This window comes from Phyllostomus discolor, chromosome 5 (genome assembly GCF_004126475.2).
Source record: "Phyllostomus discolor isolate MPI-MPIP mPhyDis1 chromosome 5, mPhyDis1.pri.v3, whole genome shotgun sequence".
NCBI classification, from domain to species: Eukaryota; Metazoa; Chordata; class Mammalia; order Chiroptera; family Phyllostomidae; genus Phyllostomus; species Phyllostomus discolor.
In genome coordinates this window covers 83728450-83748740 of record NC_040907.2, presented here as the reverse complement: position 1 = coordinate 83748740, position 20291 = coordinate 83728450, and the positions used below count along the sequence as shown (strand labels likewise).

General features: G+C 40.9%; 1 protein-coding gene across 1 annotated transcript; it reads left to right on the top strand.

The window, feature by feature from the left end:
* Nucleotides 1-13802: 13802 nt before the first annotated feature.
* EDN1 (endothelin 1) lies at nucleotides 13803-20238 on the top strand. Its single transcript, XM_036026502.1, has 5 exons — nucleotides 13803-14351; nucleotides 15929-16088; nucleotides 17534-17695; nucleotides 18070-18183; nucleotides 19675-20238. Exons 1-5 carry the CDS (start codon nucleotides 14288-14290, stop codon nucleotides 19775-19777), a joined length of 603 nt encoding a protein of 200 aa, XP_035882395.1. The 5' UTR covers nucleotides 13803-14287; the 3' UTR covers nucleotides 19778-20238.
* The last annotated feature ends 53 nt before the right edge of the window (nucleotides 20239-20291 follow it).

The window sequence follows — 20291 nt, the reverse complement described above, 5'->3', positions numbered from 1 at the left end:
TGGGATAGTTACCTAGATGGCTTACAGCTCACAAAGTTTGTTGGCAACCCCTACTGTTTACAATAATGGCTAAGGTAACCTCACTGAATATTTTCTCTGGATTACACTTCAGCAAATGACATGAGTTCTCAGGGATCTCTGCTTTTCTCAGGCCCATGGGTACCAGCCATTTTCCTTCCTTTCCTTGAATTGTGCCAGCAGCTCCCGAAGGCACGGTCATCCTGCAGGGTTACAACCACATTACAGGGCAACTCCCATCCCTGATGCCTGGCCGCTGTCCCTCCTTAAACTAGTCACAGCCACAGGCACCTTTACATATAAGACATGTATGCCATACATTTATTTTTTAAAATCTATCCCATGTACTATACATTTGTTTTTCCTTTATATTCTACATTTAAAAATCTCTTTTGAAAACCAGCTTGGAAACTGGAATCCTTCATAAAGTTTAGCACTTGACCTGTTTTTTTTTTTTTTTTAAAGAACTCTGCCTTTCCATCTGAATTTGCATGCTTTTATTTTTCCCTCTTTTCTCCATAGTGCTTGCAGCACAACTCTCAATTTAGTAGTCAGAAAAACATTGCAGCCCCAGCTCCTATAGCCCTTAGCGGGCCTTGTCAATATTCGTTTGTTTATCTGTTTACTTCTTTGGCTGTCTCTCCCACTACCTTAAAGATCTAAGAAGACAGGAGTGCTGTCTTTTTACTCAGCAGTGCAGATTTGATTTGCAACTGAAGCTCAGTGCTCTTTTAACGACAGCACACAGGGAGGGGAGATGTGTCATTTGAACATGATCTCTAGAAAAGGAGGTGGGAATGGCCTGAAATTTGTCTACTCTAGAAACTATCCAGAGAAGTGTGGTGTTGAGTAATCAGTTTGGGGAGGGGTGGGGTGGAGAGGGGAGCGCTGGACCTGCAAGGCAGAGAGGAACTGGAAACGAGGGATGAAGTGTTGGGTAGCAGGATGGGGGAGCCTGTACAAGAAGCCAGGAGCTAAAGTGGTACCCACAAAAGGGAGAAGCTGGAAGGATGGGGGCAGGGCCAGAGAGAGATCAGGGTCAGGCTGGTTTTGGTTAAATTTTGTTACTCATGGGTAGTGAGAACAGATTTCTTCTTATTAATCAGTTTACACGCTTTTGCTCGGCAATGGTATTTTCTTGCACAGTCATTTCTCACAAAGCTGCCATTAGGAAAATTTGAATCTGGCTGGAGAAATGAAAATAACTAAGAACCTTAAGTGAAACTATGACCTATTATTCCTCTCAACAATGAGAGAATGAAAGTCTAGAATGAAGGCAGATAGATAGCATAGAATCCTGGAAAAGAGGTTACAAAATTTACAGTAAAAACTAGTTATAAACCTTCAGAGACTGTGAAACAGAAACTGTTCAAAAAGAAAGGGAAACTAAAACTGCAACTCAAAAAGTGTAACTATAAAATATCCAAACACAATTTTGACAAAGAAGAAAAATGATAGAAATCTCTACAAATAAGCAGGAAGAGGCCTTGTTAGAGTTGCTTTTAAAAAACCTACATTAAAAATGCGAGGAAAGGAATATAATCAAGTACGGATGTAAAGATGGCTTCAATCTATCCGTGAAAAAACAGTTTTGCAATAAAATAAAAGAAAAAAGAACTTGTTTCTAGAGCGAACAGAAGCTTACTAAAAAAGAAAATTAAGCTGAACAATAAAAGGACATTCTCAGTGAACATGAGCAGCACCAATTCCGCTTTTTCAGTGTGGAGGTGACTTTCAGTATAAAAATGTACAATCAGGAGAGAAAATTTCTTCCTTTATATACTATGGTAACTTAATCTTGTTAATAGCATATTCTTTTGAAAGTAATAGTAATTTTATGCTCCACATTAACCTTTAACAGACACTGATGAGTTGCATATTTGACAACTTTGTCCTTAACATGGTCATAAATTGGAAAATTGAAATTCTTCATTCTCTATTTTCTTACTTAAGGCATTTTAGTGTTTTGCTTTATATATAATTGGTTTGGTATCTCTAAAGCTCTCTAAAGTATCTCTATTTGTTATACAAAATTTCTATAACAAATTTCATCTCATTAAAAAAACAATTATAGTCAATTAAAGTGAAAGGAACTTTTTGATTCAGATAATATTTTTCCCTTTTAGATATTTACAAGCTATATGTTTTCCACTGCCCACTGTATAGCTTGAGTCTCAGATTTTCAGCTAAAATTTGGAAAATCTGATGTGCTCAGCCTCAGAACGTATCTTCATCCTGATGGCCTTCCCCTTCCTCTTTCAGACATGTGTTACACAATCCCTTGCGTTTCAGGTTTTTTTTTTTTTTTTTTTTTTTTTGACTTTTCAAATTGAAGATCTCTACCATTACTTAAAATTTTGATATTAAGCAGACAACACCTAGCAACAGAATGTCTACAAAACTGTTTTTCCTTGGCCCCTTTTTATATTTATTTTATATTCTCTACTTGGAGATGTTTTGTTTTTTCAACCCCCCGCCCTGTATCCTTGCCTTAAAAAGAATTGCATGTGGATCCCTGTATACTTCGCTAATTAAACTTTTCCAGTTGACGTGGTTGTTTCCATCCTTTGACATATAGCCTGAACTAACCACTTTCATTTGTGCATCTTGGACAAGGGGCAGATGGATACTATTTTCTCATTTTATAATGAGGAAAGGCAGATAGAGGGAGGCTAAGTACTTTGTCGAAGTGAGGGGTCATTTAATAAGTTGACACTAGTTTCTGACGAGTTGTATAACTTATATTTGGACTATGTCATTATTAAGAGTTTCACTTTCCTAAGAATTGGGTGTTCTATAACTTGACCTTCTGACTAAAATATAGAATGGGCACTTTCGCTAGTTAAGTTCTACTTTTCTAAAATGTTCTTTTTGTTCTTGTTCTTAAGTTGGGTGGAGGCTACTCCAGAAGTAGTTGCCCTTTTTAGATTCTGGGTTCCCTGGAAGGGATCAAACCTCTTGAAAAATTACTGAGAATTTATTACTTATCACTTCTTATGTTATGTATCTAGGCTTTTGTACCAATATTATATCATCTCTAAGTGAAAGGAATCAAGTAAGTGTAAATTTGATTGAAAGAAACTAAAAAACATAATAAGGATTAAACTATCTTAGCTGTTTCCCAGGCATCCTCTGAGAGCAAGGGAAAAGCAACACATGTCTTCACCTACGTATATAGAAGACGTTAACCAATCAAAGAGGGAAGGTGAGTGATTGGTTGGAAGTCTCTGTGCATTGAAAACCTGTGATCTTTGCCCCATGTTGTCTGATCCAAGTCATCAAGTGGCAAAATGCTCCTTGGAAAGAGTAGGGGTATGGGAGAGAACTGGGGAAAAGGAGGCTGCTGGTGCAGAGACCTGGTCAGTAGTCCAAAAAGATAGTTTCTTCCAGATAATGTACAAAAATAGAATAGATGTTGGGGGAGAAAGAACAGTCAGAAAGAAACAATGCTGTAAAATGCTTTATCTAGAAAATGTTAGTTAACCCTCCCTGACAAGTCTTGAAACAACTTTGGAAAAAAATTCTTTAGATGAACTACTTTGCAGTTCACAAGATCTTTTCCACTTTGTAACAAGATAATATGCTTTGCATGAACATTATCAGTTTCAAGATTCTCTAACTCATGCGTCTCTGCTTCCCTCACATCCCAGGAAGGAGGAGGGCTGAGAACTGGGCCAGGACTTCATGTCTGATCCTTACCCTCCTCCTCATCCTCCTGCTCATCCCCTTCTCCTCCTCCCCCAAGTCCTCTCCACCTACCTTCCTTTGTTTAGAGTGGGTCTTCAGTACTGCTGTCTCTGAAGTTCTGCAACGGCCCGAGCTTCAGCCATCAGCAGATGCCTCCTATATTCCTTCTTTTCATTTTGTTTTTATTTCCCCACATTTCTCTAAGGTAAATTGACATAAGGTAGCAAACAAACACAATGTCATCACTCCATATTCTTTGCTCTTGTGAGTTACACATAGGAAAGAAATGACTCAAAAGTCATTGAAGTATTCTTATTTCACTATTCTTAGTAAAAACTATACTTAAAGACAATAATAAATACATATTAAATAATATTCACTAAAGGTATGCAGGATTTTTTAAGCTTCACAGAAAAAATAATTTTAAAGACACCAACCAAGGAAAATTCTTCTTGCAATGACTCCAATGTTTTTTGTTGTTTTCATAAAAAAAAAATGGAGAAAAGTGCAAATGCTAAACCAAACAAAATCCTTAGCATTAAATATATTCTGGAGCTTGTGAAATTACATTTGCACTTTTAAATGAATCCAAATGTCCCTTTAAAAAAACCCACTTTTCCCCATGTTTTAATGATGACAACCAGTAATAAATTCTCTCTCTCTCTTTCGTTCCTGCATACTCATGAAAAAAATTACTTAAAGAAAAATTTCCCCTTTTTAAAATTATAGTCTAGAGAGGGAGGTTTGAAATATTTGTAGGTAGGCAGCAGGTAGGTATAATAAAATTAATTCTTGTATTATATCTTTTCTCATACAAGGAAGAAAGACAAGAAGACAAGTAGAAAGACACAGAACTTTTAGAAAACTGCAGCAGAGATAATTTCCCCTTGCAAATGGCTGAGTCCAAAAAGGAGACTTGCAAAATGTGGGAATACTTTTCATTCATTTAATATTTTTAATACAAACATAATCCATACCTTCTAATGGTGACATGGTCCACACAATGAACTGTTAGAATCATTTGAGCTTATGTACTAAGAAGAATTCTTCATGGTTCCTATGGCTTTTCCTTTTAGTGGCCCATGTTCATCCTTAAGACTTCAAAAATCACAGTGTGAAATCTATAGACATTTTACATTCTACTGGCACATCACAGAGATATTGGAAATAGTAACCACACATATCACCTACATTATCATTGGCCATCTGGTCCCACTGAAACTGTAAATCCCAAAACCAAAATGTCTCATTAAAATTTTCCGCCCCTCTTAGCCATTTCCTGGCCTTGGCCACAGCTCCTAATTCTTCTTGTCTTTGAAGATTTTTCCTGCTTTCCTTTAAAACCTCCATTCGGCCTCTTTCATTCCAAGATTATTTCTTGAATCATTTAGTACCTAGTTTTATCATAGCCCTCTCTTCCTTATCAGTACCTAATCTTTCTTCACTTCAATGATTGTCCTCCCCTCCACTTTCATGTTGATTTTTCCCTGGTGGCTTTTATTAATCCCATGTCAGTATATTAATGGGTATAAGTACCTAAAATTATGTTTGACACCAAAAGAGAGCTCAATAAACATAGATGCATATGAAATTAAAGAAATTGAATAATAGAAGCTTTCTGGTTTCAGATTTCTAATATGAAAATGAATCATTTTCTTGCTACTTTCCTAGGGTATCTTTTTAAATTTCAGCAGGACACCAAAGACCTTTTATTACACAGATGTTGAGAAAGAGCTAAGAACTTTGGCTGACTTATTGCCATTATATATGAGGTAGGAAAGAAACTTATTTTTCAACTCTATTGGGATGTAATTGATATATAACATTGTATAAGTTTCGGGTGTACAACATGTTGATTTGATATATTTATATATTGCAAATGATTGTTGCTCCATCATATCACATAATTACCATTTTACTTTTATGGTGACAACATTGAAGATCTACTCCCTTAGCATCTTTAAAATATATAAAATGGTATTTCTAACTATATTCACAACTTTGAGTATAAGATACCCCAGAGTTATTTATCTTCTAACTGGAATTTTGAGCAACATCCTCCCATTTTCTCCATTTCCCATCCCTAACCTTTGGCAACAACCATTCCAAAAATAATAATAATAACAATCTCTTTAAAAACAAAAAGAAATACACAATCAGAATTAAATTAAAGGAAGTCATGTGAAGTGTCTGATAGCAGTGGGCTTAAAACCAGAGTCAGCTTACTGAATGTCACAAACACACAATTAACTTAGAAAAACATAAAGCATATTTACATGACACCTGCCCTCCAGAATTTGTTTCTTTTACCATCCCATTCAAACACATGGAAGGGAAGCCTGTCTAGAATGACTGCATAAATCAGGTTTAATGAAATGACTTGACAGCACTCCACTCACCCTCAAGTGGTCATCTATTTATTTGTTTACTTACAAAGATTTTATTTATTTATTATATTTTATTGATTATACTGTTACAGCTGTCTCAATTTTTCCCCCTTTGTCCCTTTCTACCCAGCAACCCCCACTCTCTCTGGCAGTCCATCTTGTCCATGCGTCATGTGTATAACTCCTTTGGCTGCTCCATTTCCTGTACTGTATTTTACATCCCCGTTGCTATTCTCTAACTACCTATCTGTACTTTTTAATCCCCTCACCACTTCACCCATCCTGCACACAACCCCTCCCATCTGGCAACCATCAAAACACTCTCTGTATCCATGATTCCATCTCTGTTTTTCTTGTTTGCTTAGTTTGTTTTTTAGATTCAATTGTTGACAGATATGTATGTATTGCCATTTTAATGTTCAGAGTTTTAGAGTTCTTTTCTTAAATAAGTCCCCTTAACATTTCATATAATAATGGTGTGGTGATGATGAACTATTTTACTTTTTTCTTGTCTGAGAAGCTCCTTATCTGCCCTTTGATTCTAAATGATAGCTTTGCCAGGTAGAACAATCTTGTCTATAGGTCCTTGCTTTTCATGACTTTGAATATTTCTTGCCAATCCCTTCTAGCCTACAAAGTTTCTTTTGAGAAATCAGTTACAGTCTTATAGGAGCTCCCCTGTAGATAACTAACTGCTTTGCTCTTACTATTTTTAAGATTCTATCATTATTTTTAACCTTTGGAATTTTAATTATGAAATGTCTTAAGTAGGCCTCTTTTGCATCCATCTTGTCTGGGACTCTGTGCTTCCTGGACTTGCATGTCTATTTCATTATTTTTTTAAAACAGATTTCCAATTTCTTACTTTTTCTCCTCACCTTCTGACACCCCTATGATACGACTGTTGGAATGTTTGAAGTCATCCCAGAGCCTGCTTACACTATCCTTAATTTTTGGATTCTTTTTTCTTCTTGTTCTAATTGGCTGTTTTTTGCTTCCTTATGTTTCAAATCATTGATTTGATTCTCGGCTTCATCCACTCTGTTGTTGTTCCCTTGTAAATTGTTCTTTATTTCAGTTAGTGTATCCTTCATTTCTGAATGGATCTTTTTTATGCTGTTTAGGTCCTCACTAAGTTCCTTGAGTATCCTTAGAAACACTGTTTTGAACTCTGCATCTGAAAGATTGCTTATCTCCATTTTGTTTAGTTCTTTTTGTTTGAGTTTTGATCTGTTCTTTCATTTGAACCACATTTCTTTGTCTCCTCATTTTGGCAGCCTCCCTGTGTTTGTTTCTATGTAATAGGTAGAGCTGTTATGACTCCCTGTCTTGGTAGCATGGCCTAATGTAGTAGGTGTCTTGTAGGGTCCAGTGGCACACCCTCCCCTATCACCTAAGCTGGGAACTTGAGGTGTGCTCTCTGTGTGGGCTGAGTACACCTTCCTCTTGTAGTTGAGACTTGATTGCTCTTGGCATGTCAATGGGAGGGATTTACCCAAGCCAGTCAGCTACAAAGGCTGGCCCTGACCACTGACCACCAGGGGCAGGGTGGTGATATTCCAACATGGTCTGTAGTTATTCACTGGATGCACAAGTTCTGGGGTTTCCTGGGTGGTACAGGCCAAGATTAGCCCCCATCTGTGTTTTGCCTGGAGCCACCCTGCCTGAACTACAAAGTAATCTAAGATGGTTGCTACTTGTTTTGGGCTTGGAAATTCTCAGGCAAAGCTGAGCTGTGAATCTAGGCTGGCTATTACTAGTGTAGGGCCTAGGGCCACTTAGCAAGATCTATGGGGCGGGGGCAAGGTGGGGGAGCTGTGGGTTCTTTGAGGCTGACTGTGTCATGTTTCAGAGGATTTAGGGAGTTGTGAAGCATGACCCAAGACTAGCCATTCATATGGAAAAGCAGCTTGTGTGAGCTGTTAAGTTGGGTAAAATGGAGTCCCTAGGGATCTCCAAGGTAGGGCAAACAGTGCTAGCCAGGTTGATGGAGTCTCAGATATAGTAACAGCCTGCCAGCTCTGTGACTCTGTGAAGGGTGGGAGGGTTCAGAAAAGGGACGAGGCCTCTGCCCATCTTTCTTTTTGGGTGAAAGCTATCTTCCAGCTCCAGTTTTTATATCAGACACTTCACTTTCTCCTTGTATGCCACTGGTGCCTTTCATCTGGTAGCCTTTCTACTACCTGATGTTGGAGCTCAGAGGGAGTGTGTCTGAGTAAGTCTTTGTGTATGGGTTCTTTAAGAGGAACTGCCTGGGACTCCAGAAATTTCTTCCATTGACTGAGTTCCTACTGGGTTTTGCAGCCAGAATTTATGGGGACTTATCTTTCTGGCACTGGAACCCTGGGCTGGGGGTACCTGCTGTGGGGCTAGAACTCCTCACTCCCAAGGTATCCTCCTGAATTTTTACCCACCACATGTGGATGTGGGACCAGCCTGTTCCACATCTCTCCCCCATCTCCACTATTCTGCATGGATGTTGTTTCTTTATTTCTGTAGTTGTCAGACTTCTGTTCAACTAGATTTTTGCTGGTTCTGAGTGATGGTTGTTCTACATATTTTGATGTGGTAGTGTGAAGAGGCAAGCTGTGTTTACCTATGCTTCAGCTTTCCCAGAAGTCTGAACTTTTATTTTTTAGAGAGGGGAACAGAGGAAGAAAGAGGGAGAGAGATTTTGATGTGAGAAACATTGAAAATCAATTAGTTATCTTTTGAACGTGCCCTGACCAGGGACTGCACCCAATATCTAGGCATGTGTCTGACTGGGAATCAAACTGGTGACCTTTCACTTTGTTGAGATGACTCCCAACCAACTGACCCACACTGGTCAGGGCAAGTGGTCATTTTTTAACCCTCTTCATCAGAATCCCTTTTGTTCCACTTGCCATAAATGACATAGGATTAAAATTAAAGAAAAAATATGGCCCTGATTAGTGTGGCTCTGTTTAGCATGGTCCTACAAAATGAAAAGTTGCCATTTTGATTCCTAGTCAGGGCACATGCTTGGATTGAAGGCTTGGTCCTGGTCAATGCACAGACAAGAGACTGCCAATTGATGGTTTGCTTTCCCATGGATGTTTCTCTCTTTTTTCCTTCATTCCACTCCTTCTAAATATAAATAAGTATATAACAATTTTAAAAAAAGAAGAGGCAGCTATTGGCCATCACATATTTATAGTCTCTTTCTGATGTATGACATATTAAAATTATGCTCCCATTCTGATCTATAGCTATAGATGGGTGTGGGGGGGGGAGTGTTTGTGTTTGTGTATGTGTGTGTTGTCAGTGAAAACACTAGAAAGATTATTTAAATTCAGGATAAGGGTTTGAAAATATAATAAAGAACGACCACCAAAATATTGAAGTGATAAGCCAAAGGGAAGTATCAACTGGAAAATTTTTCATTTATAAACTCTTCATTTTTCTAGATTCTGGATGTCAGAACTTCTGTTTCTTTGAGGTGCATCCATATGACAGTTTTGATGTAGAATAGTTGGAGACTATCTTGGAAAGTTGAGGTCAGAGAGAAGAATTAAACTAAGGCTTAAATCTTTTTTCAAATGTTATTTATCTATTTTTAGAGAAGAGAGGGAGAAAGAGAGGAAGGGAAATGTCCTCATGTGATAGACAGATCCGTAGATTGCTTCTCACAGGCCCCCAACTGGGGACCTGGCCCACAACCCAGGCATGTTCCTTGACTGGGCATCGAACTGTCAACCTTTTGGTTCACAGGCCTACACTCAATCTACTGAGCCACACCAACCAGGGCAAGGCTTAATTCTTAAACTAATAAGGTATAAGACATTGGGGTGGAAGGAACAGTGTTCCTCAAGAATGGTAAATGTGCTGGTGTTGGTTTATAAGGTGCATGGTCAAATATTTTTTATTTCCAATAGTTTAATGAACACACAATTATATTCATTTTAACATGTATTGTATTATATCATTATATTATGATTTATGTACATTGTTTAACCACATTATTATATATGTTATTTAACCATACAAACCATGATGTCATGTATATTGCTTAGGATAGTAGTGATAATAAGCCTCCTTAAAATTATTCAAGTAAAGGAAGTTGGATGGAAAAAGACTCATTAAAAATGTATGGGTGTCACACACAAATATGGCAAAGTTGTGAAAGAGGTTTATGAATGACTAAGGTTTGAGGAATACTAGGTTAAAGACCTGGGTATATTCTTTTAAACTAAGCACTTGCTATCTGTTATTGTCTTATGGATGAAAGGGCCAAGGAATTGGAGTTGCATACGTTGTATGTTTTTAAAGTGCATGAGACAAATCTATCCTGAACGTCATTCTGTTCCTGTGCTAAATCCACCATTCTGTTCTGAGCTGTGGGGAGAAGCTGTGTTTGTTCATGACACCCCGAGCAGTGTCTGCAGTGCACAGTCATTCACAGCACCACTATGCAAAGCAGAAATGTGAAGCAGTTAACAGTTCTGTATGTCTAAACTAGGTCTCATGGCAGGGACAGCTTCATTGTGCCTGCAGTAAACTAGTTCCCCATTCTTTGTGTTGTCACCAAGCAATCTAGTGGCTGTTCTTTTTGCTGAGCTAAAGGCAACATCTCACACCAGATTTATTGGCTTGGCAAAGTTGCAAATTTTATTACGCAAAAGTTGAGAAAGAGCAAAGCTGAAGAGTGCTAAAAACAGCACACTTTGCTACTGTGTAATATCTGTATTTGGGGCTCACGGAGTTTTATTTATAGATATCTATTAATACATAGCAAGGGATACAGAAAGAAACATAAAAATACCTTTATCAAATAGTTTCTAGTATTCAAGTGTAACAACAAAAGAAAAGCAGTAACAGCAAACTGTTTGGTTGGGGGAAAAAGCCATCCTCTTTTCCTCTTCTGTCCCTTCCCTTTTGTCTCTGAGGTAGACTATGGCTACAAAGAGCCTTTCCCTTTCTAGATCTTGGAAGAGTTGGGGGATGGGGAGGGAGGTGGGATCTCCACATTTATTCCTTTGTCCAACTCTTTTAACCTCCTCCTCTCCTACCTCCCTCACCAGCAATACTTCAAGAGGAGAGGTGGGAACATCTAGCTTGTAAAACTGGTTGGTTGGGCTTCTTCCTCCCTTCCTCTCTTGCTTCTTGGGAAACTTACTTGCTGGGCAGCTGCCTGGCAGTGACATAGCTGCCTTCTCTGGGCTTAAAAGGGGCTTCCCCTCCCTTTTACAGTAGGAAGAAGAGGACGCCACAAGAAGTGGAGATGGGAGATGGACAGAGAAGGCAGGTATCATCACTCTAGCATGATACACAAAGAAATAGAAGTGGATATAGCCGTACAAATACATACACACCTGTACACATGTTGGAAACTCAGGGTTCAAAGAGATGGGTCCAAATTGTACTTGGATCAAAGGGACCCTTCCAGGTCTGAAAGCCTGTACATTTTAGCAGAGCCCTAGAAGGCCCAGGGTAAGGGGTTTAGGGACAGATCACTGCCACCCATTTTCTGTTTTTATAATTAAAATACTTTCACAGGATTTCACAGGATGACACAGATGGGAGACAAGTAGAGGGAGGGCTGTGGGAAGGCGTGTGGGTAGTTTCATTTTGCTTCACTTCTTCATCTGACTGTTGGGTGCTACTGGCACCTGCAAGGGCAGCCTTATCAAGGTGGGGGTGGCTGTGGAGACATGGGCTTCTCAGCTGGGGGGTAGCCCAGGCTGGGCCCAGGGATACTGGAAAGGGTGAGGACCTTCATTTCTGATAAAGGGCTTAGGACAAGTTGGTCCTGACTGGGACCAGTGTTTTGTCAAAGTTGCCAGGAGGTTAAAGAAAGGGTATAGGGGGATCCCTGCCAAGATACATTTCCCATGCCACTTTTCCTTTCTCAGGGGAAGCTTTAGATCCTGTGAATGGGATGTCAGCTCTCCTCTGCTGTCCCTGTGGTCTTCTGGGGAGAGGAGGTTGGGACACACTGGCTAGAGTTGAGGGGCACAGAACTGGCTTCCTACTTGATTCCACCCAGTCCTAGGAGCAGCTAAGCCCTCCCACATCCCCAGGGTTGGGCTGGGCTGAAGTAAGCACTGGGAGGAAGCAGAGGGCCCAGGCACAGGTCCCTGGGGATTGGGTGGAGGCCTTTCTGGGTGTGGGTGTGGGAGGGAGGGAGGGTTCCTGCCTCTCCCCCATCTCCAGCTCTTGCTGCGGTGGCTCTTCAGGGGCCAGATCTTATTATGAAACTGATACTGCTGCTGTTACTGTCTCCCCAACTGTGGTGACTTCCAGGGACACTCAGGGGACCCAAGTGTGCTCAGGTCCACAAATTCGGCGTTGGGATAAAATCTGTCCTTTTGATTCTAGAAGTGAAGGGCAAGCAGGGAGAAGGCAGAAGAAACAATTTTGGGTTCTCTTCAGTATTGGAAATGGGTCCACATTTGAATCCTCCCCTTCCCCCTACTCCCATAAGTGAGGAAACTGGAGTGAAACAAGATGAGGAAATGGAGGAAGCATCCATTTGATGGCATCCCTAAGTACTAGATGTAGTAGACTCATCCTTTTCCTGTGCAGAGAAGATGCTCTAAATTTACCCCATTGGCCTTAGGTAGCGCACTGGGAGAAATCTAGGGGAGCACGAAAATACTGGATGCCTCAGTTTTGTCACTTGAAAAATAAGGCTAATTGAAAATACCCATGGCTCACACTTGTGTTTTGATGTATACATCACAGCATGTTGTCACCTCTTCAGTAACTACCCTGTGGGTATCTGGGGGGGTCGTATTTCGAGGTTAAATAGGATATTGCTTTAAAAATGTAAATACATTATTAAATGGGAGGCATTATCTGATCCCCTTATTTAGCAAGGCATTCCCTCCTTCCCAATACCACCCTCATTGCATATTCCCCAAACCCCTTACAAGTATATCCCTTTGCCCTGAATGAAGAAGGCAAAGAAAAAAAAACCCTAGAGAAGATACCCCTATGTAGGGAGTAAATGGCATGTTCCAAGGGGCATCCCCCTTTCTTATGTGAGGCGCCATTCCTTGCCCTTCCTCAACTCCCACCGCAGGTGCCCTTTCCTTGTGTGATTTGGAAGCCAGGGCTTTTCTTTTTTGTCCTCATAAAACATCAGCCCCTGTAGCTCTTCGTCTCCCCCTGGTGTTCCTCTCCCGCTATTTCTTTAGATTGGTGCTATAGAAAGGGGGGCGTTCTGGGCAGGGGAAGAAGGGGGAGCACAGAAAAAACCTTGGAGGGGGGTCTTCTAATCCGTAATACTGAAAGTATTGGGTATGTGTCTGAAAGGGCTCTAATTTTAAAAAATGAAAGCTTTTCTCTTTGCCATGATCTTTTTCACCGTGGACTCAAAGAACTTCAGCATAAAAGACTTAGAGGAGGCTTGAAATAAGAGAAAAAAATTCCGCTGATCTCTAAAATAATTGGACCCCCCAGGATGGGGGGCGTGATGAAGGACAGCGTTCCCTTGTTTGATTAACACTAAGAGATCGGAGAGACATAAAAGGAAAATGAAGTGAACAACAATTAAAAAAATTCCCTGCACACAATACAATCTATTTAAACTGTAGCTCATACTTTTCATACCAATGGTATGACTTTTCTGGAGTCCGTCTTCTGATTCTTGAACTCTGGGGCTGGCAGCTTGCAAAGGGGAAGCAGACTCCAGCGCTGCACGGGCAGGTTTACCAAAGGTCTCCAATGGGTATTTTCTTTTCCTTAGCCCTGCCCCTGAATTGTCAGACGGCGGGCGTCTGCCTCTGAAGTCAGCAGTGATTTCCTTTAGAGCCTGGCCTTATCTCCAGCTGCACGTTGCCTGTTGGTGACTAATAACACAATAACATTGTCTGGGGCTGGAATAAAGTTGGAGCTGTTTACCCCCACTCTATAGGGGTTCAATATAAAAAGCCGGCGGAGAGCTGTACAGGTCAGACGCGCTTCTGCATCTGTGCTGGGCGAGCGCTGCGAGGGTCCTTGGTCTCCGCTGCGGTCCCTGAGCACCACCGGCCGTGCGTCGTCCTCGGACTGCTCCCGCTGCCTGCTCCCCTGGCAGAACCTTTTTTTCCTCCCCATTAAAGGGCACTTAGGCTGACGGATCACTTTGAGATCAGAATAACCAGAAGTGCTTTAAGGGAACTGAAGCCGTTTTCCTTCGTTTTCCTTTGGGTTTAGTTTGCAGGGGAGGAATTTTGATCCCTTTTTTCAGAATGGATTATTTTACCGTGATTTTGCCTCTGCTGTTTGTGGCTTTCCAAGGAGCTCCAGAGACAGGTAGGCATGTTGACTTATAAATCCTGAATGTTAATGTCTTCTTATTCACTTTAATGCTTATCTTGTTTCTGTTCTTTCCCTTCTTTGTGCTACTGAAGCTCAGATATCCATTCTCTGGGAATTATTAGGGAATTATTATCCAAAGCTATTTAAGTTTTCTAGTGGGAAAAAAATTCCACTATTGAACACAACTGCTCCTGTAGCATTAAAATAACATTATTCTTATTGCATGGTGCATGTTCTTGGTTTTTAACAATATAACTCAAGAAAGGTAAAGAGAAGATATAATTTAGCCAAATGTATATTTGCAGTATGTGTGTTCATACAGGTAATAGGATGCATAGGAACATATATCTTATACAAATACTGTTTTTGTAGTGTGTTAATGTGTAAAATATTTACACATTTCAGCTTGAAGCCAAGGAATTTTATTCAAGTCTTTCAAGCAGTATTTGAGCAGTAAAATCACCTGCAGAACAGTCTGTTGAATAACCCCCCAGGCAGTTTCAGGGTGAAGCAGATGTTTTCTTTAAAGTTCGTCATTATTGACTTTAGGTTTCTTTTGGCAGATTTTTGGCACCCAAAACAGTGTGAGCTCTATTTTCAGTTTTATTCACCTGTCCTGGGAGGGGGGCTGAGATAAATTGGTTGCTTAAGGATTTAGATAGGACATGTGCATCTGCCCAGTTCCCCTTTCCAGGGTCAACGCACTTTTTTTGTCTTTTCATGACCCTGACTAAAGAGAAAGGATGTCAAGGGAATGAAAATCCTGGAATGTGTCTGATCATTTGAAATGTACAAAATTGGGCAGATAAGCTGCATGGTTAACTTGTCAGGAAGAAGAGCCAGTGCTACGGTGGGAGGGGGAGGCGTGATCCCACACAGGCCGAGCTGCGCTGGGGCTTCTGAATCTAACATCCGATGATCCTTGACTGGGTCTTCTGAGCGATGCTCAGCTTCACCTTGGGTCAGTGGTTTCTGTGGAGTTGGCGGCCTGGAGTGGAGATTGAAGAGCTGATTTCTCTTCTTTCCTTCCATTCATCTCCCCAAAGCTCTTGACCTCCACCTAATTTCAAGGAGTATATATCATGTGGGCCACTCCCTGCTCTATGCACACAGTGTGATATGGTGGGCACTCCCCTACACAGAAGGTCATTCTACATGGGGAAGTGGTTCCACACCTAGGAAGAGGCAATACAATTTATTTAGTTTCAGATTTTTGGCCATCAGTTAATTTTAAGCCACTGAAGGTTGTGCTGTCTGTCCTACTAAGTTCCATGCAGAAGCTAACCCAGATTTCTAACAGGCAGCATTTCCACGCATCTCCTTGAAGGCTGTTTCAAAGGGGCTGGTAAGTCCCTTTCCAGGTGGTTCTTCTTTCTTCACTAGTATAACCTCTCTGAAGGTCGGTAAGGCAGTGGGGGTGAAGATGAAGTCATGTTAAGGATGGGGAAAAAATGAAGAGCCCTTTGCCTCTGTGTTTCTTGCTGAAAGCAGGCTGTAGGCTTCATGTGTGACTCAGTGTGCCTCTGCCCTCCAAGGAGACATCCCCACTGATCTGCTGTTTCTCTCCACAGCCGTCTTGGGTGCTGAGCTCAGCACAGGGGTGGACAGCAGAGGAGAAAAGCCCTCTCCCAGTGCAGCCCGCCGCTCCAAACGCTGCTCCTGCTCTTCCTTGATGGATAAAGAGTGTGTCTACTTCTGCCACCTTGACATCATCTGGGTCAACACTCCTGGGTGAGTCTCTAGAGGGCATTGTAACTCTAGTCATTCCGTAGCTCTGGCTTCACCAGAGACTGGAGCCCAGTTACTCTAGCTACTTTTCTGGGAAGCTGCTGGTTTGGATTCTGAAGGTAGCATTTCTGACAACATGAAAGTGCCTCACTGGGTGGGAACAGTGCCCCTCCATTTCTGAAAAGAACAAGATAGCTTGGTTCTTAGAAACAGAGGAGAGGGTCTTCTGAGGCTTGTGGCTCAGGCTACTCCTGGCAAGGTAGATGGAAAGAGTGGATGGCAAGCAGGAGGCTGACACAGTTTATGAAGAGAAATTTGAAGTGTGGGGCCTTGGGGCAATGTTTTTTCAATGGGATCTGCTTGCATTTAGGGAATAAGTTGCTGAGGTCATACGGCTTCTCCTGGGAAGATAGAGACTTAAGAGGCAGAAGAGATTATAAAAATTTATAATAAAATCTCTTCATCCTACTTATAGAAAAACTAAGACCCAGAATGTTGAAGACACTCATGCAAGAATGAGTTTGTGGCAGTGCTAGACTTACAACCTGGGTGTCCTGACCCTGTACTTTCCCATTAGAAAAACCCATTTCTAGTTATAGAAACACGGTCCATAGATTTCTCTTCTCTTTCCAGAGTGAAAAAAGCACTTTCCCTACTTTCACCCTGAAAACTAGTTCACCCATCCCAAGCAGTTGTAAACAAAACCACATTTTATTGTGCCTGCAGGTTCCCAGTATTGTGAGGATGACCAAAATACAAATAAAATCAAATCAAACTAAATAAAAACCACTACAAGCTTTATACTGGTAGGGTGATTCTTCCAAGGGGAAGACTTTATTTCTTAAATGAAAATCAAAACAAACATTACAAATTACTGGAGAGCATTCTGGCAATGAGTCCTTCTCTAGTCATATCACTAAACTGCAGGAGATGGGCCAACCTGGGCATAGTGTGTCTCCTCCCGCCCTCTCAGGAGGCACTTCTAGCATTATCATATGATTTGAATTGAAAATAGGTTTTTCAAATCTTGTGAGTCATGGTTTTGCATGGCGTTGAAGTCCCTATCACCCTCACCCCATACCTGTTAACTAAATAGAATATTAGAAAAGGAAGAAAATAAATATGAAACAGATACCAAAGCAGAGATGTCACCATTTTGGCCAAAAAGCAATGCTGTTTGTGTCCAGAAGAAATAAAAATTGGCTAAGGGCTGAAATGGAATTTAATTGAATTAGCAAAACTGGTTTCTCCTGGTTGGAGATACACACTCAGGGCCATTGATAGACATGTCACCCTGACTTGCCACACTTCCATCTCCTAAGTTCTGCTACCAAATACCATGTGGTGAACTCCGTGTGTCCCAATGAAATGAGTTCACCCCATAGAACGCATCACTTTGAAGACTATTAATTATGCTAATATCTTTTGTTCTTCTCTTTTGATAATAGGCACATTGTTCCATATGGGCTTGGAAGCCCTTCGAGGTCCAAGCGATCCTTAAAGGATTCATTTCCTACAGAAGCCACAGACCAGAGCAGCAGCAGATGCCAATGTGCTAGCCAAAAAGACAAGAAGTGCTGGAATTTTTGCCAAGCAGGAAAAGCACTCAGGTGAATAGAAATACCTTTGCTTTCAAGTAGTTTTATGGTCTCCTGACCTTCTTCCTGTTATAATGCTGCAAATAAGAGGCACAGCTTCCAGTAGGAAAATAAATAAGCCATGGGAATGTAGTGTACAGGACAGAAAAAAATATCAATAATATGTAACAACTTTGCACAGTTACAGATGAGTACTAGACTTATCATGGTGATCACTTAAAGTATATAAATGTAAAATCACTATGTTGTACACCTGAAACTAATCTAATATTGTATGTCAACTATACTTTAATAATATTTTTAAGAAAAAGTGAGATTAACAGAGACATTGAGAGCAACTAAAGGTACCCTTGCTAAAATATTTTTCCTTATGTGCATTTTAACAGGGACCAAGACACTAAGCAGAAAGACTGGAATAATCATAAGAAAGAAAAAGACTGTTCCAAGCTTGGAAAGAAGTGTATTCATCAGCAGCTGGTGGAAGGAAGGAAAATAAGAAGGTAAGAGGTTCTTAGTAACAGCTAGCCCCCATCACCAATGCCAATGGACTGCTCCCCTGGTCATTCTGTCTTTGGTGGGAGTAAGGCCTAGGAGACGAAAACAAAGGGAATCTTCATGTCCTATAGGTTGAAAAGAGCAAAGGAATGCCTCTGAAATATTTTTTGAAGGCTTTGAAGCAGAATGCTACCTATTTTTGGTGATTGTTAGCACACACGCCTCACTCTGAAGTTCTATTTTCCCAAACAAATTATATCTCAAAACACTTTTGTCATTTGATCATATCCAGCCTTTGCTTCTCTCGGTCAATATATTTACTGCTTTCCCTCAGAACCTAAAAGTCATTTCAGGGAGAGGTCTTATTTCTTTTTTTTAAATCAAGATGTCATAAATAATCAAGTTCTTCAAAAAGTAGCAGTTATTCAAGTGACCGAAGGGAAAAGAAAGTGATTAGGTAAGGCTGGTGAGGGTTGGAACAGGTTTTCCAGGTTTATTTATTTATTTATTTTTAATAGGGAAATACATTTGGTGAGGACCCAGTGCTGTTCCAAGAATCTCCCTCATTCTTGTCAGTCATGAGCTGGAGCAGAGAAGGGATCTGGTGTAGGCAATACCTTGGGCTTGCTTTGAGCAGCTCCACAGTGATGACCCTTTCAAATCCTATTCAGGTTGGAATTCACAACCTAGAGGGAGGAAACCTGTTTTCAGACCTGTCACATGGTCTACATTTCCCTCTCATGGTCCATAGAAACTTTTCCTAGAAATCCAGTGGCAAGAAGTTCTGTGGTCATTCAGTGCACAGGCCTGGCTGTCATGAACCACTTCTGATTGCTTACTGCTGAGGGGTGGGGCAGCCTCGGCCACCCGTGACTCCACACTTGCCAGCGCAGTTTCTATAGTCATGCTCTTGGGCCACTGATGCTTCCCCAGGTCCCAGGATTTCCTAAACCACAGTTTCTGAACTGACTTGGACTTTTAAAAAAAATTAATTCCTATTATATTGACGATTAAATCAATGTCACAGTTCTTCCCTCTTTCTCTTCTTTTAAGACAACAACAACAACAACAAACCTGCAAAAAGAAGTGTGCTTTAATTGCCATAGAACATTTGCTTGGGGCCTATATGTACACGCTCTTTTCTTCCTTTCCTGCTAAGGGAGGTGGTGGGTGGAATGGGGCTACAGAAAAAAAAAAAAGAGAATATCTGTAGTTTACCTTAAAATTGTACTTTTGAATTGTATTTAACACCCAATTCCTTTTAGACCTGACCATAGCACTATTCCTCTGTGGCCCCCACCCCCATTTCTAGACATAAAGGGCAGGCTTTATTTTCACTTGAGGTTAGCAGAGTATAGCAGGCTGTTGTGGTGGTTTTGAAAGTTCAGGAACCGGACATAAATTTCTTTGTGCCAGATTCTAATTTTAGATATTTTTTTGCCCTGGAATGATATTTTTTAAAATAACACTTGTTTTCTTTTGTTTTGTTTTAATAGGTTGGAGACCATCAGCAATAGCATCAAAACATCTTACCGTATTGCCAAGCTGAAAGCCAAGCTCTACAGGGAGAAGAAAGTGACCCACAACCGAACACACTGATGACAGAGTCCTGTCTGAAGCCCATCTCCTCCACAGAGAGAGCCACGCTGCCTGGCACTCTTGCCACAGTGGCCTGGATCAGAGCAAAAACATCCTTCCTGCTAAGACCGTTTCCTGTTCCGGACGCAAAGGACCAGTGTCCTCCTTCTAAACATTCCAAGAACAGTTAAGGAGTCCCCCAACTTGCTTCCATCAGTGGGAACTACTTTTGTCTTTCCTCCTTTGGGGTGACAACGGACCACTCAGAGAAAGCAGAGAGACAGAATGACTTGCAAATTCTGGTGGCACTCTCCACCCGGAAGGAAAGGGACTCCATGTGGGTGAGGTTTCTGAAGGGGGTCTGGAGGGAGTGTTTGTGTCTCACTCAGGCACCTGGCACATTTCAGGGAGCAACTGCAAAGTCCAGGAAAAGATTTTCTAAGGAATGCACAAATTGAAAACATACTCTAGTTAAAAAAAAAGACTGTTTCTTTAATTCACAAGATGCAGAACTGAAAGAAACTGTTACTACTGT

Bases quoted from the DNA above. Each gene is read 5' to 3' on its own strand.
- EDN1 (XM_036026502.1), top strand. From the start codon at position 14,288: ATGGATTATTTTACCGTGATTTTGCCTCTGCTGTTTGTGGCTTTCCAA. The intron at 14,352-15,928 runs GTAGGCATGTTG...TTCTCTCCACAG, and splicing joins CCAAGGAGCTCCAGAGACAG to CCGTCTTGGGTGCTGAGCTC. The intron at 17,696-18,069 runs GTGAATAGAAAT...GCATTTTAACAG, and splicing joins CAAGCAGGAAAAGCACTCAG to GGACCAAGACACTAAGCAGA.